We start from the raw sequence: 17,213 nt of genomic DNA, 5'->3' as shown, positions 1-17,213 counted from the left end.
TGGAATGAAAAATATGTGCTTGAAGTTCTATTAGTGTTAGAATTCTAGAACAGAATTATGTTGTGTTTTTTTTTCCCCATTTGCTCTTCTTTAACAGGATAACTACCTAAACTATCAAAATTGTGAGCATGCCTTCTCCAGTCATACAATGTTTTCTTGGCGCTTGCATAAATCTTGACGTTAAACTTCAGAATCCACAATGTCTCTAAGTATTCTCTGCATTAAAAAAATACACATTGATGTAGCTATTTAAAACTTACCAATCTTTCCCAATTGATCTGAGGCCTATCCAAATTACTTTTAAAAGAATTTATCTCACTAATGCTGTTGCAAGCAATGGGAAACAAAGCTGTTCCCTGTTTAGTTTCAGAAACTACCTTCTGTTTGCTGAGTTCCTGCAGCAATTTGTCTCGGTCATCCTGAAGACTGGCCATAGCCTTGGAAAATGCTTCAATCTGGTGAACATAATTCCCACACTCAGATGAGAGTCTGCCAATCTCCAACTCATGGGTGACTAATGTCCTACAGAGATTTTCAATTTCATCAGCAATCTGATCAAGTGTAACCTTATTTGCAGCATCAAAATGCACCTTATTCAGAAGATCATTTTCTTTGAGCATACTGACAAGATTTGATTTAAAGGAATCCAATTCAGCTTCAAGTTCGTCTCCTTTCTTTTTTTCGGACTTGAGTTCTGATGTGTACTTGCTCTGAAGTATCTTTAAGTCCTCTATTATCCTGTCTCTGTCATTTTGCAGAGCAGTCATTGCTTTCCCAAAGGCCTCATTTTGGGATCTCAGCTCTCTATTCTGAGATTGAATTTCTAGTATCATCTCTGTAAAAGCATCAGGTTCATCTCCATGCTCAGGTGTCAAAAGAGTCTTACTGTATTCCCCATCTGCATTTCTACCTACTGATTTCTGGACTTCTTGAATCCTCTTCTGAAGTTTTGCTCCATATAGTCCATCAGATACGCATTCTTTTTTCTGAATACTACCACTAGTTAACAATTTCTCTCCAGATTCAGAAACAAGTTTCTCCTTGTTTAATGATGCAATTAAAGATTCTAAATCATTTACTTTAGACGCTAATTTTTTATTTTCATGTTCCAAAGATACAGCAGTGTCTATTTGCAGTTGATTGGACTGTTGCATGTCTTTTATTTGCTTTTGAAGATCATATTTTTCTTTTTCAAGGCCTTTAATAAAATCCAATTTCTGTTTAAGTAAGTCTTTCAGTTGATGATCTTTCAGAGATAAAACTTGGTTAAGATCTTCCCTATACTTAATTAGCTGTGCACTTAACATTGCATTTTCAGAATGAAGATCATCTATCTGATTGAGAAGTATCCTTAATTCTTGTTTCAAAGCATTATTTTCACTTGCATTGCCAACTATAAGACTGTCCCGCTCATTTAAGACATTTTGGTGAAGATGTTCCAACTCTTTGTATTTAGAAAAAAGATCATCCCGATCATTCTGAAGAGATGACATTGATTTTTTAAAAGCATCTATTTCACTGACAATTGCAGCCTTATCTTGATCTGCTTTATCTGCTTTCATCTGGAGATTTCTTAGTTCATTTTCCATCCTCTGACAGGACTCCTCAGAATGTTGTCTCTCTCTCTGCAGAGACCTTAACTGAAGTTCATATTCTTTGATCTGTTCTCTATGTTGAGTCTGTACCTGAATCAGATAGTCAGAAATTTCATCACCTTTTGAAGAAATTAGTAAGGAAATTTCTTTATCTTTATTATTTAGCATGATTCTCATTTGCTCAGAAATGGTAATCTGCTTTTCCAATTCAGCATTAATTTTTTCCTTTTCAGCTAGAAGCTGTTGCAATTCTTGTTCTTGTCTTGTAAAATTGCTTTCCAGTGCTTTTATCTCTCTTCCTGCACTTTTACTATTCTCTATGAGATGATTAAGAGAATTATTTTCTTTAAGGAGTGCTTGCAAAGCTTCTTCTTTTGACTGAAGAGCACTTTCCAATTCTTGCTGCCTGTTAAAAAAAGAGGTATTCTCTTCTTTTATTCTGCAGAGCTCCTCATGCCATTGTGTATCAGCAGATTTTTGCCTCAAGTACAGTTCATCCTTTGTTTCCTCTACCACAGAATATTTGATATTCAGTTCTTGAATCTGAGTCATTTTGTCTTTCAGTTCATCTTGTAAAGACATTATCCTTTTATTACTGTCTTCTATCTGTTTCTCTTTACTTTGGATGGCCTCTTTGAACTGCATTTCCCAGGTCTTCATTTCAGTGATTACCCTATCCCGGTCATTTTGAAGAGAGGACATACACTTTGCAAAAGCAGCTAATCGTGCCAAAGCTGCATTCAAATCTGCCTGAAGTTTCTTGTTTTGAGAATCCTTAAAGTTAACTTCCTCTTGCAATCCATGAATCTCACTAACCGCCCTATCTTTTTCTCTCTGAAGGGCACTATGTCTTTCCTCTAGGTTCAAAAACTCTCTTTTGTGAACCGATTTTGATTGTTGAAGATTAAGTTCCAATTCTGTCACATGTTCTCTCTTTTGGATTTGTAGTTCATCTTCTTTCTTCTTAAGTTCTTTTCTCCAATTTAGATTCTCGGCTGTAAGCCTGTCCACTTCATTCTTTGACTGATCCAACAAGCTCACCTGTGAAGAAAGCTTTTCATTGAGATGGTTTATTTCTTCATTTGATTTGGCAAGCTTTTCTGACATATTACTTAAGTCCTTTTCAAACTTCTCACTTTTTGACTGTGACAGTTTCACAGATCTTTCCAAATCCAGGATCAGCTCCTGGAGTTTTATGGAATCCTTTTGCAAATGGTTGATCTCTTGCTGTTTCTCCTTTAAGAGTTCTTGTAATTCTTTTGTTTTGTTTTTACTTCCACTATTATCTCTCTGGGCACATTTCACCTTCTCCTCAAACACTTTTACGAGGTGTAACTGCTGTTCTTCTTTTTCTCTAATCACGTTACATTTTTCTGCCTTTAAGTCTTCCAGTTGCTGTAACAGCAAGTTATTCTGCATCTGTACTGATTTCACTCTATCAGTAAGATGATCAATTTTTTTAATGTGATTAAGCAATTCTGTTTCAAGACACTCTCTCTCATTCTTTACTTTGTAAGAACCTTCTTGTACATTTTCTAATTCCTCTTGTAACAGACATTTATCATCCTCTAAAATCTTAACTTTTTCATTTAGACTAAGAATTTCTTGGTTAAGACTTTTACATTCCATGTCCAGCTTTGTGATACAATGATTTTTATAGTCCAAAGATTTTTCAGTTTCTTTCACTTTTTCTGACATTAATTTTCTTTCTTGTTCTAGGACAAGCACATCTTGTTCTTTTTCAGAGAGTTTATCCTTTAACATGTTGATGTCCTTTAACAATGATTCATTCTTATACAATGCATCAGTCATTTTAGATTGCATATCATTTTGGTATGTTTCCATTTGAACTTGAAGGTCTCCCAAAGCTGCTTTAGTTACAGTGATGTTATTATGAAGAATGTCTTTTTCACTCTGAATTTTCTCTAAAGTCTGCTTTAAACTTTCAGAAGTTTGCTTCAGCTGCTCGTTTTCCTCTGTTAGCTGATGATTCTGCTGAGTGAGCTCCTGAAGACGATCCTTGTGTTCTTCCATCCTTGCCTCTTGCTCACGTATCTGCCTTTTTGCTTTACTTTGTAATTCATCAACTTCCAATTTCTTGGATTCGCTCAGTTGTTTCAGTTGATCCTTAATAACTTTATTTTCATCAATGAGCTTTTGAAAACGCTTCTCAAGAGCCTCCTTCTCAGATTCTCCTTCCTTGAGTCTTTGAATAGCCTCTTGCTTCTCTTTTCTAGTGGCATCAATAACTTGCCTCATATCTGCTATTTTACTACTGATATTCTCATAAGCCTGAAGGAGCGATTCATACTCTTGCTTTAATTCACTATGTTTAGCCTTCCATCCTGTTAATTCAACTGTCTGAGAATCTTTTAAGGTATTTAGCTGGAAAGAGAAGGCCTCTTTTTCCTGAACTATAGTCTCCATGGTAGATTTAAGACTTTCACATGCAGCAGTGAGGTTTTCATTTTCAGTCAACAGTCTAGCATTTTCAGAAACAAGGCTCTCCTCTTCAGATACTGGAGAAATAGTATTTGAACTTTGCTTTTCTCTACCAAGCTCTAACAACAATTGTTCAAGCGTACCTGTCTTGTTCACCAGTTCCTCCCTTTCTAATATCAGCTTATCAATCTGGTCTTTTAGACATTTATTTTCTCTCAGGGCCTCTTTCCGTGATATTAAAGCTGCCTGTAATTTTCTCTGAAGGCGCTCTTCTCTGGGCTTCTCCTCTGCTGTAATTCTTTGCTCTTGTGGTTTAGAATAATTTACATTTACAGTTTTTACCAGTGCCTCTTGAACTATTTGCATTTCTTTCTGGATTTGATATTCCATTGTTTCTTTCAGTTTAGTTTTCCCAGAGTAATCAGTTTCTGATAGTTGAAAACAAGTGCTTTTACTTTGCAATTTTCCTTGAAGCGAATTACTTTCTAAACAGAACTCTCTCAGTTCCTTTTCAGTATCATTTTCTTCCTTAAACTCTTTGCATGACACCACAGGACTACTTATCTCAGCCTTCTCATGTAGTATACATAGCTCTCTCAGAAGCTTTTTGTTTTCTTCACTGAAATGGTTTACCTCACTTTTCATATTAATTAGCTCCAAATTGGACTTCTCTAAACAACTGAGAAGCTCCTCTTTTTCACTCTTCATTTCTTCCAATGCCGCTTTATAACTGTGGGCTTCTTCTTGGCCCTCCTTTATAGCTTCTTTCAATAATTCCTTTTCCAGATCAAGCTTCTCTCTGAAATCCTTAAGTGAAGAATGCAATGCTTCTATCTCCTCATTCTTTTCTGCAACCTCCTTCTTAGCTTTCATTCTCAATCTCTGCAGTTTCTCCTGGCTCATCTTGTAATCCTCTTCATTTTTTTTAATAAGTGTTTCTTTCTCATTATTGACATGTTTAAGCATTGCCTTAATGTCTACAACTTCAGCCATGTATGCTTTCAGCTTTTTCTTCAGCTGCTTTATGTCCTCCAACAAACTGTCCTTACATTGCTCTTGGTACTGTTCCTGATGTCTCACAGAATTCAAGTCAACTTTAAGAGTTTCTTCTCTTTCCCCACCGAATTCAACTAATATTTTTCTCAACTCTTCCTTTAGCATTTCTTTTTCCTCCTGAAGCTTTGCATAATTACTTCTTAGTTCTTCTAATTCAGTCTCTTTCCTTGTTACTGAAGTTACTAGGTTTTCGGACTCTTTCAAGAATGCAGTCTGAACCTTGCTTGTTGATTTGTCTGATTCCAAATTCTTCACATCAGTTTCTTCACATTTTCCCAAAAGCTCCCCCTGTAAGGTTTCTTTTTCCTTTTTAAATTGATTCATAATATTAATTTCACTGTTGGAGTCCAAACTTTTCTTATGGTCCCCAGCACTTAAATTAGTCTCTTCAGAAATGTAATTTTTCAATACTTCTTCCCTCTTAACTTCAGACTTCACCTTTTCAAGAGCTATAAAGAGCTGAGAACGTTCCTCTTCATATGCACTTACTTTTTCATCAAGCACAGATTGCATGTGAGCAAGCATGCAGTCCTTTTCTTCTAAAGATTTTAGGTTCTGTTCACATATATTTTGTTTTTCAGCAATAACATCAGTTAGTCCTGCAATACTGGTCTCAAGTTGCTCTAAATGAGAGGCCTTCACAGACAACATTTCATTTAAATCACTTATTTTGGCATCTTTTTCTAAAAGTTCTTGCTTCAAAGTTCCAAGATACGACTCAAAATCATTATTTTGTACTTCAACTAATTTCAGCTTGTCTGTTAACTCGTTAACTTTCTTCAACAACTCCTCTGATTTTTTTTGCTCTTTTTCTATTTCTTCCTGTCCACTCTTTTCTAGTTTTCCAACTTTTTGCATTAGATCTCTTCTTATTATCAGTGCTGCTTGAAGTTTCTTTTTCAGATTCTCTTTTTCCTTGCCAAGTTTCTCAAGATTAAACTGCATCTCCCCTTTTTCTTTCATTAAATCTTTAACAACAGCTTCTCTATCGCTTAACATAACCTGACTACATTCCAGTTCTCTCTTACAGTCCCCAAGTTCCTGCAGTACTCTATTTAGTTCTTCTACAGAACTATTATGAACAGCTTCCAGATCCTGCAGCTTGCTATTTAACGTATTCCTCTCTTCTGAAAAATTCAGCATTTCATTTGACAATGATTCCATGACCTGGGCAACAGAGCAGTCCTTTTCTTTCAGCTGCTGGCTTAGACCAGAAATTAAATTCTTTTGCTGATTTACCTGTGAAGTTAAGTTTTCTATGAGTTGATCTTTTTTTCCCATTTCTTCAAGAAAACTTGCTGCTTTTTTACCTTCAACATGTAATTTTTCTTGACTGGTTCTTACTATTTCTTCTGATTTATTTATTTTGTCCTGAAGAAATTCAACCTGCTTATTCATTTCTGCAAATGATTCTTCCCTTTCTTGCAAAAGAGACTGTTGCTTACATAATGTTTCCTTGACAGTGACCATTTCTTGTGATAGGCATTCAATTTTAGATTCATAGGTGCCCTTCATCTTTTCAATATCACTCTGCAGCAACTCCTTCTCTTTCTCAAGTAACCGCATGCTTTTTAATTCATCTTTTATGATATCTATTTCCTTCTGTTTTTCTAAAAGAATCAGTTGCAATTGTTCTCCTTCTGCTTCTTTGCTCAAAATAGTAGTTATCAGAGTGGAGAATTTTTCCAACTGAATTTTACTATCAGGTAGCTGCAGTTGGGAATCTGAAGTCTGTGCATTCTCTTCTTTATACAAAAGCCTACTATTAAGTAATGGAGATAGGGTTTGAGTTAATTCCTCTTTAGAAAGATCCAGCTCTTGCTGTAAAGACTGGATTTTGTTATCCTTTGATTTCATTTCACTTTCTAAACTGCTCAATTGCTCAGTAAGATTTTTATTTTGTAAAGTTGCCCTATCAAGTTCTGTTACCCAATTGTTTTCTGACTCATATAGACTTTGTTCTAGAGTTTTAAATTTAAGTTCTAACTTGGAAAGTTCTTCACCCTTCGCACTAACCTGCATCTGTAACTTCTCTTTTTCAGTCTTCATCTGCAGTTTGACAGCATCTATCTGCATTCTTGAATAATTCTCACTGGTTTCTAGTTTTTCATTAATTTCTTGGAGCTCTTTCAATTTCTTTTGCAAATGATTTTGAGATGCAGTAAGCTGTGTGTTTTCAGCCATCAGTTTATCAGCATCTTCTTGTAACACATTTTTTTCTTTCTGTAAAGATTCTACCTGGCTTTGCAGATTACCTATTAAGAGCACATTGTCGTGGCTGTCTTGAGATGACTTGGAATTTACATTCATCAGCTCTAACTTTAAACATGCTATGTTATCTGCCTGTTCAGTGCACGTCACACGCAGGGACTCCACAGCCAATTCTTTTTGCTGTAAATCTTGTTTCCATGTACTTACTTGGTCTAGTGCTTTTTGGTATTCATTTTTTACAGTCTCAAGCTCAGCTGTCAAAGAATCAATTTTTTTCTGATTAATATTAAAGTCTTCATTTTTTTCCTGAAATTCCTTAGTAAGATTTTTCATGGCTGCATCACTTTTCTCTAATTCTTCTCTGAGAACTGCAATCTCACTAGAAAGAATATTAATGTTGCTATCTGCCAACTGTATACTTGTATCTTTCTCCTTCACAGAATTAAGCAGTCCAGCAATAACTTCTTCTTTTTTATTAAGAGCTGCACTGAACTCAGTTTTAAGTTCATACTGTGCTTTAATTTTTTCCTGAAGAGAAAACAAAGCATTCTCTTTCTCATGGACTAGTTCTTTAGATTTTTGTAGTTCTTGTGTTAGGTTGTGTACCTGACTTTGGAGTTGAGAAATTAAATTTATATTCTCTTCATCTTTCTTTGCTTTCTCCTTCAGAGTTTTGAGGAGACTTTTATTTTCTACAAGAGACGATTCCTTTTCTGACAATGACCGGTCCATCTCAATTATTACATTCTTCTGGTGTTGTAATTCTTTTTGTAAATTCAATTTCACATCCTCCAGCTCCACCACCTGTTTCTTTAATACCTCACATTCATTCTCTTTTTCTTGAATTTGCATCTTTAAACTCTCACTAAACAATGACATACTATTGACAGTTGAATCTTTTTCTGAAACAAGTGCTTTTAACTGTTCTGCTTCTGAGGTTAAAAGCTCTAACTGCTTCTGCTGCAAAACAGATGATTCCTGTACATCAGAAAGATGTGCTTTTAAACTGACATACTCATCTGACTTTTGTTTTAGAGATTCATCCTTCTGTGTAATTGAATCATTTAACTGTGCTGTTTTTTCTGTCACATTTCTAAGCTGATATTGAAGGTCAGAAATAACCTCCATATTCTCAGACAGTTGAACCCTAAGTACATCAGACTCTTCAGATTTATCTTTTAATAACTTTAATTCTTGGGTTTGTCTCTTACATTCGTTTTCTTTTTCCTGCATTGCTTGTCTAAGCTGACTGGTTTCAAAACCTAGGGTTTGTATTTGGTTTTGCAGATCTGAAACAATTTGCAAATATTGCCCTTCTCCGGCCATTTTACTATCTTTCATTTGCTGTATCAAAACATCCTTTTCAGAAATTAGAGTTTCTTTTTCTTCTAAGACAGTTCTTAAGTTTTCTTTCTCAATCACTAGGCCATCAATTTGGTCCTTCAGAGCCAAAATATTATGACTTTGTTGGGACAAGTGTGAAGTTAAAGCAGCTACTTCATCTGACTTTTTCATTACCGTTGCATTTACTGTTTCAATGTCTACTTTCAATTTTTCATTTTCTAGAGCTGCTGTGTGTGCTTGTTGCCTTGCTGAAGTAACTTCAGACTGCTGCTGCACCAACTGTGACCAAAGAACTTCAAATTCACGTGACTTCTCGCTCAGTAAGTTTGAAAGGTCCTCCTTTTCATTCTTAAGCACTGCCACTTCTTTGCTTAATAGTTGTAGCTGATTATTTAACACTCTGCTTTCTTCAATTTTGTCTGAAACTTGCTTATGAAGTTTCTCAAGTTCTGAACCCTGACTTTTTACAGTCAGGTTTCTTTCCTCTACCCACTGAGATAACTTTGTTTTTTCTTCCTTAAGATTTTTAATCTCATCCTGCAACTCCACAACATAAAATTTACTGTCTTCCATTTCCTTACGTAATGAATCATTTTGAATGATTTTTTCTTCTAGACACCTGCTCTTAGCTTCAAAATCCAAAGTTAAGCTTTGAACTTGTTCCTGCAGTAGTAAATTATTTTCCTTACTATGGTTGAGCTCTTGGATTAGGGTACCACATTCAGATAACTTACTACTTATCATTTCTTCTTTCTTTATCTCATTGTCTTTGGCATCCTTCAGTTGAATGAGAAGTGATTGCATTTGTTCATGCAACTGTTGTGCCTGTTCCTTGCTTTCAAACAATTGATCAGCTAACACATTACATTCCTTTGTTTTCTTCTGCAGCTGTTCTGCAACTGAATTTTCTTTTTGCTCTGCAAGTATTGAAAGTTGTTCAATCTCTTTTGCCAGAGTGTTTTTATCACAATTTAGTACTGAAAGAGTTTTTTGGTACTCGGCAGTGCTAACAGATAATTTGTTCTCTATTTCTGCCACAGCCTGGATTTTCTTTAACAATTCACACTCTTTTACATCCAGAAGTTTGGACAAATTCTCATTTTCACTGTTTAACTGTTGCTTCTCTTTTTCCACTATATCTATACTTTTTTTCAGTTGTTCATTTGCTTTTATTTGCTCTGCCAGTTCTTCTTCTTTCCCCTCAAGATCTGCCTGCAATTGCTTATAAGCTGAAGCTTTCTCCTGTGTCTCTATTTCCATCTTGTTAATTTGTTTATGTATTTCACTTAATTGGTTATTAAGCTCTTTGCAACATGTCTCTTTGGCTTTCAGATCTCCAGTTAATTTAAGTTTAGTCTCTTCATTTTGTTGCTCCAAAAACCCAAGCTTCTTATCTAATGAAATAATGATCTCTTGTTTCTCTTGTAATTCTTTTTTAATTGTTTCCTGATGTTCAGTATGTTCTGTAAGCTTCCGACACAACTGAGCTAACTCTTCATCTTTTTTAGCATCTTCCAAAACTAGTTTGTTGTATAAATCTTTAATTGATTTTAACTCATTTTCAAGTGTCTGTTCTTTACTCTCTTTCTCTTTAAGCAAACTGTTCCATTTTTCTTTTAGTGCGTTGCTTTCCTCAATCTGAGATTTCAAATATTCAGTTTCTTTTCTTTGTTTATTCTCAGTTTCTTGTAACTTTTCAGATGATTTGCTAATTTGTTCTTTCAGTAAAGTAATTTGTGACTCACACTCCATAAGATTGTTATGGTATGCCACATGGCTGGCCTTGATCTCTGAACGAAGATCCTTAATTGTAATGCTGTTCTCACTGATTTGTCTTATTAATTCCTCATTTTCTTTGGTTTTAGCTTCATTCTCAACTCTAACTCGTTCTAGCTCTAGTCTCATTGTATTACTCTGCTCAGAAAGGACAGATATCTTCACACTTGCATCTCTGACATCAGCTGTTTGTACTTCTTTCAGTAAATGAGTTTCCCTTTCAGCCTTTGATAAAGCTTCTTCCATCCCTCTTATTTCTTCATCTTTGCATTGCACTTCATGCTTCAGGATAACAACCTGTTCAGAATATTCTGTCATATTCAAAGATAAGGCAGATATTTCCCTCTCTTTTTCTGCCAGTGCTTCTTTAAGATTATCAATTTCTCTTTCGCGTTTCTGGAGATCTTGAATAAGTTGAGATCTTTCCTCTAAATGGCTTGTATTCAGTTTGTCAAGCTCTTCATTTGTCTGGTCCAGATCTAGCTGCATCGATTCCACCATGCCATCTTGTTTCAAAGTCTAAATATTAAGAAAAGAACATTACAAGAATACTTCAAACATACGTTCAAAGGCAAATGGAAGACACTCCATATGCAGACCTACTGCTTAAACTAATCCATCTCTCACACTTGACCCTTAATCTAATTACCTATCCAACTGTACAGTCACAAGATCATGATGTTATATTTTAGATTGTTGAAGCATACAGAAAGGTCAGTGTATGAAATTTGAAGCAACTAGTGCTTTTTTTTTTGCTGACATCTAAATGGACAATGTCAAATTAACAGAAAATTTCTTTTCATCATTTTAGTGAGTTACCTTTTCCTTCAGTGCAGCAACTTTTTCAGTTAGATCACTGATGGTTGTTTTCTGCTCAGTGTTCTCCACTTCATACACGCTGCATTTCTTTAAGACTTCATTCAGCTTAGTATTAAAAATAGAAATCAACATCACAGAAGCATATAGAATTATGCTAATAACATGACACTAGAGTTATACTACTAAGCCTAAGTGGACTGTATACATTGAAACTAACACAGACAACATATGACCCCAATAAAACACCAACACTTTCATGTAAAGCTCTGGGCTGGGTCTAAGAAATCCTTATAACCAGCTTTACACAAAGTAATTATATGATGTGAACAAAACTGAAACAAGACAACCGAAGCCTTTGGGTAGGAAAACAGCAATATTGCTTCTGGGATGCAAATAGAAAGTTATGACTAACGCTCACCAGTTCTACTAAATTAAATAGTATTTAGTAACTTTAAATTACCTTTTGTTCAGTATGCACAAACTTTTCACCAAGCTCTTTGTTCAGCAGATCCTTTTCTTGAAGCAGTTTTGTCAAAGCTTCAATTTGTTCTAGTTTTTCTGTCATGTTTAGCAGCTTTTGTTCTTTTTCTCCAAGTGAAGTTTCAAGGAAGCTATTTCTGTCACTTAATCTAACAAGAAGATACATACACAGACCTTTGATAATCAAATTCCATTTTGAAAACAAAGTTTGCTTTAAGCTTTCTAAAGGTTTATTAACACCCAAAAACTATGTTCCTAAAATAATAATGATTTCTACACTTTCCATTTAAACTACCAAGTCCAAAAACATCATGACTGCAAAGAGAAGCAAGAATTAAGTAACTCAATTGCACATTTTAACAGAATATAATTCTTGCCTGTTAGAAGCTTAATCTTACAGCAAAGAAAGCTAATCCTGTATGGAGCTATAAAGAATTTTTATTTTACCCTTTTAGCTGCTCATTCAAGCCAGAAATCAGCATTTGATGCTTTTCAGCATCTCGAATTTGTTGGTTGCGTAATTGGGTGAGTTGAGCTTGCAAACGTTCATTTTCATTCTGCAACAAAACAATGATCAAGAGGATTATTGTGCACAAACGTCCAGAATAGTGCAAGAGAACTAGATTCCTGAAAATCTGACTCATTAGGAGATTTACATCCTACACAGTAAGAGAGACGGTTAGCACATGAGCGTATATCAGTGCAAAATACAACACCAATGACACAAGTTCAGGTAGATGCAACCCACCTTCCAGAAATACCTCCTTCAGTGATGCATGAACTCAAGGATCATTGCTCCATACCCAAAGCAAAAATCACACACACACACACACTGTGTTAAGGCAGCTTACTTATCTTAACAGGGGAAGCTACTGCTCTGAAAAAAATACTTTCCTCATTGGTTTGAGAAGAATACTAAACTTCCAATTTTTTGGCATATTTTTTCAGGCTGAAGGAATGCAAAAAATCTGCAAGATACAGATTAGCATACAAGGAATTGTGAAGAAAAGAAAGCAAGCTTCATTCACACAGTTGTTTTTTTTTTCGTTAAAACGGTATAAATCTCCTATTCTAGACAGATACACTGCACCAATTCAAAAACAAGACCACAAAAAAAATCTAAAAGCAACCAAAAACCAAAAGTAGAACACATATCCAGAACCAACAGCAAATAGGACAAACGTGGCAAACTTGTCACCTCTAATGAAAATAAGCTAGCATTCTGAAGGAGGCAGAACACACCTGTACCGCCCTCAATAGCTGCCCTTCTTCCTCTACACCAAACGTTACCTGTATTGAAAGGTTTTGTTACAAGATTCCCGTGTATGAATTAATATAAGGTTGTCTTGCACCTTAAAATACTAAACTCTTCTACATATATAGACGCAACTTAAAGAAGTATAAGTAATGCACCAAGCCTGAGTTTTAGTAAGAGATCATTTGTCTCATTTTGTGATAACTAGGTTTAGAAAGTATCAAGCATAGTAACTTATCAGGCAATATTAAAAAATAAATATCTGATAAAAGTATTTGTTACTGTTCCTTTGTCGGCCTTCATTCATTATTTTTATAATATAAATAGTTAAAAATATTTTATATTTATTATAAATACTATATATATAATAATATATGTGAGATATAATCTGTGACTTATATGAAGCCTGAGGGATTTAAGGAGAGATTTATGCCAGTAGTAACAAAATTTAATTCTTGACCTTCTGACGCAGGCTCCCTACAGAGAACAATGAAAATAATAACGCCTTTTACTATGTTTCTACAACAAAAACCAAAGCTTTCTTCCAGACAAGTTTCTTTTTGTGGTGACTTCTACTTTTGCTGAATAGAAGTAACAGCCTTAAACTTCAGAGCATAATATAGCATGTAGAGACACTCTGTCAACATAAATATAAGCTAAAAAATAGGTTTTAGATATTTTTGCTAGCTGCAAATGGACGTTTTTGTCTTATTGCAGGCTATGATTATAACATAAACAGAACTAAATGATTCCCCTAACAACAACAGTTTTTACACAAATACAAAAGCTTACCTGAAGAGCCTCCATTCTACCTTGAAGCTGCAATCTATCTTCCAAATCCTGACAACGCTCTTCTAGAAACAGAATTTGTTCCTGTAGTTGATTTCTTTCCAGTTCCAACTCTTCAACTACACTCCGTAAACCTACTTAAGTCAAAGAGGAAAAATAATTTCAAGAAAGGTCAACAAAAAAATCCTGAAGTCTAGAAACGTTTTTCATCCTCGTATTCAGAATTCTCACCACTGTTAGGCACAATCAGATCTCAACCATTTCCAGTGGAAATGCCTGAGGCCTTGCACATCTGAAAACTAAATGACAAAAGTACTCTTAACTATTCAAAAAATAAAATCAAGTTGCATAGCTCAGAACTCATAGAGAACCTGGCAGAAATATTCTCATCAGTACTGTGGCTCAATTAATAATGTGACTGATGTTACTTTAATCATCAGTTAATGTACTTGCAGGATCAGAGCTTAAGCAATATTAATAAACAAGTAAATTGGTCTGTATCAAAATTTGCAAGTAAATCTATTCCATTTTATCAATAACACGTACTTGCAGCTTTTACAACAGATATAAGAATGCCTACACTAAAATAGCCATTTGATTTTTAAAGCAAAAGCACACAGCAGTGGAATACAATTCTGCTTTGCAAACATTAACAGCTATATAGATTGGAAACACATTCACAGGAACAAGACTCTTAACTTAAAAATACACAGTCTTGCCACATAGGATATTTCATGGGCACCAAGGCTCAACAAATTCCAGCGTTTAATCATATTCATATTCTACTTCTGAACCAAAACTAGGCAGTTCATCCAGCACGCACATGCTTTAAAATGAAACAGAAGAAAATGAAAGCCAAAAAAATTGAACAAAGATTAGAATACACCACAAATGGGTTGTTAGTTGAATTTGAAAACAAAAATAGACACAAAATACAGATGCTGTGCATGCTTTAATAAACTGTCTAGTCTCTATCACACCTGCATTAGGTGAAGTGTACTCTGGCCACCAACCTCCCATATTTTCTCCTTCAGCTGAATCAGTGCTATCCAAGGTGACATTCAACGCTTCTTGAAAGCACTGTTTTCTGTCAAAGTTGTACTCTTCCTATGCACAAAACATAAAAGTGAAGTTTAATTAAAAGAAGTAAAGTAGCAAGGGTAATACATGTATATACACTGTTATAAGAAGTGAAGTTTCAGTTAAAAGTCCTAAAACCCTGCAAGTGATTCAGGTGCATAAATCTAAGTGTATGTGATCACCACAGACACCTGTCCAGCTTCTAATCACTATTTCCAGAGAAGTAGAGTCTCCCACAGGTTTTGGACAGTATCTGCTAGGCCTCTGGAGCCACCCTCAGGCATCTGAAAGGCCAACAGATAATTATGTTTGGATACCTTAATTGGTCCCCTGTTTTCTACAGTTAATAGGGGCCTCTGAAACTCATGGTAAATTATTAAAATTAACTAAACATAAAATTACACTTCCAATGGCATGTTATTGCAACAATGGCATCCTAATTCTTCTTAGAAAAGATAAAGATTTCGTTCTTGCAAGAAACAGCACCAACTACCTAAAAGTATGCCTGAATGTACTGACACACAAACCATTCAATAAAGCTCCACTGACAAAGAAATTCGTAAAGGTCGTACCTAACACAAAGATGGCCTCAACATATTAAGCATATATCTAGCTTCAAGCACATGAATTACTCCGGAGAGATGCTCCTTATTTTTCAATGTAAAATTAAGTAGACTCAAGGAACAGAGAGGTGTGATGCCATTAGAATTGCTCCTCATCTTCTGGCTACGTACACAATCATTTAATTTACCACCAGATCTGTCTAGTCTTCAGTTACATAACTATTCTAAGTTCATAAGTCCTTAATGTATACAAGCATAAAGCATCATATAAGTAATAGTACTTTCCATATTTTTATTAATATACAGGTAAAAATAGACTCAAAGATTTTAACCCACCTGAACCTTCCTGCTGGTCTGATTGCTTTTTCTTCTTGCCTGCTCCAGCCTGCCCATTCCTTGAGCTGTGGTCAGTTCCTCCTCCAGCTCCTGTTGCCCTGAGACTATGGCTGGATCAGAGCAGCCAGGAAAGAACCAGTCATCCTCAATCAGTTTTGTGCCACAGGAAAGCAATTACATTTATATCAGACACTACTACATGAAAAGAGACCAGGGACAAGCTGAAGTCCCTATGAATGACTGACAGGAACAAGATTAAAGAAGCAATCCATAGCATTCACCTTGTGATTTCCCTCCAACTTTACTACGTAGAACACAAGAATAAAGTCTGCATATCTCACTAAGAAGAAGCAAACTGAAGCCTAACTTTACTTCTTCAGGAAGTCTTTGTACAGGAGACTGGAAAGGGTGAGGTTATGCTGATACCAAAAAAAAAAAATTCCAACCAATTAAAATGCCAAATTACACGGCCTTTCAAATCACCAGGTTAAAGACACCTAATGTGTATGATAATGGCATCAGCTGAGACAGCTGTAGTTTTTGTAATGTGAACAATGACATTCATTCTTATGGAAATGACATGTGTCCATTTCAACTTTCATTTTAGTATGAGCTACAAAGCCAGATAATTTGAGGAAGTCACAAGCACGTGTTACACTGCAACTGGCATCAAACCATTTTATCATACATTAATATCATTCTTTTAAAGACAAATACAGAATCAGTTGTAAATAAACACACTGAGTGAACTCAGAATATGAAAGCTTAGGTATGCATCCTGTTCATTGTTAGAAATGCTTTTTCATTTTACATACATTCCCATCTGTTTTGTGATATGACAAAACACGTTTGTGGAGACAGATTAGGAAACAGGTGTTTCATGCAAAGCACACAAAGCAGAACAGCCAGTGAAAAGAAATGAAAGTAAAGGTGGCTCCATATTTTAATTGAAAATTAGAAAATCACAAATTTGGCTTTTGATTTAGCCATATCAATCCAGTTGTCCTCACAACATGCAAAATTCAAACAACTTTTATCTATGCATCAGCAAAGTAAAACCCAGAAACTATTAGTAGATTCAGCCCTACTGGGAATGCTCAGCTTTCATCTGAGTTGTACAAGGACGACTCATACCACAAATTTCATTAAAGCACATTCCTGTAACACCTATTAAATGGGAGCAAAGTTCTTCCTGAAATATTTCAAAATGACATACTTAACTGTCAGAAAAGATTAAAGCAAAACAGTTGAAAACTTTAAGGACACTTTTAAGTAGGACTGCTGAATTGGATTTTGCTTTTGGTTTTAATTACATTTTGGTTTCTTTCACTGCCACTTTATCAGCACTCACTTTGCAAACCTTTGTTTAACTTCAAGGATGGATTCTGTTTATTTTTTTTAATCATTATACATGTTTCTTCAAAACCATAAAAATAAATGCCAAATTCTGATCACCTTAAACCTTTG

The 17,213-nt window shown here is 35.2% G+C and overlaps 1 protein-coding gene across 4 annotated transcripts in view; it reads right to left on the bottom strand.

Annotated features, from left to right (window-relative positions):
• LOC310900438 (uncharacterized protein) overlaps positions 1-17,213 on the bottom strand; it is a 45,567-nt gene that overhangs the window by 10,518 nt on the left and 17,836 nt on the right. The window contains exons 15-21 of one of the 4 annotated variants that reach the window (XM_083838449.1): positions 15,747-15,856; positions 14,748-14,874; positions 13,771-13,904; positions 12,171-12,280; positions 11,704-11,872; positions 11,244-11,348; positions 378-10,943 (exon numbers count right to left, since the gene is read on the bottom strand). In XM_083838449.1, coding sequence (XP_083694575.1) covers positions 378-10,943; positions 11,244-11,348; positions 11,704-11,872; positions 12,171-12,280; positions 13,771-13,904; positions 14,748-14,874; positions 15,747-15,856 — 11,321 coding nt within the window. The remainder of the gene's footprint in view (positions 1-377; positions 10,944-11,243; positions 11,349-11,703; positions 11,873-12,170; positions 12,281-13,770; positions 13,905-14,747; positions 14,875-15,746; positions 15,857-17,213) is intronic. The other 3 variants (XM_083838450.1, XM_083838451.1, XM_083838452.1) reach the window with 3 other exon arrangements.

The sequence above is a fragment of the Anser anser genome, assembly GCF_964211835.1.
Source record: "Anser anser genome assembly, chromosome: 5".
Lineage (NCBI taxonomy): Eukaryota > Metazoa > Chordata > Aves > Anseriformes > Anatidae > Anser > Anser anser.
Note: the sequence above shows the minus strand (reverse complement) of the source record. Positions and strands in the feature narration are given on the sequence as shown.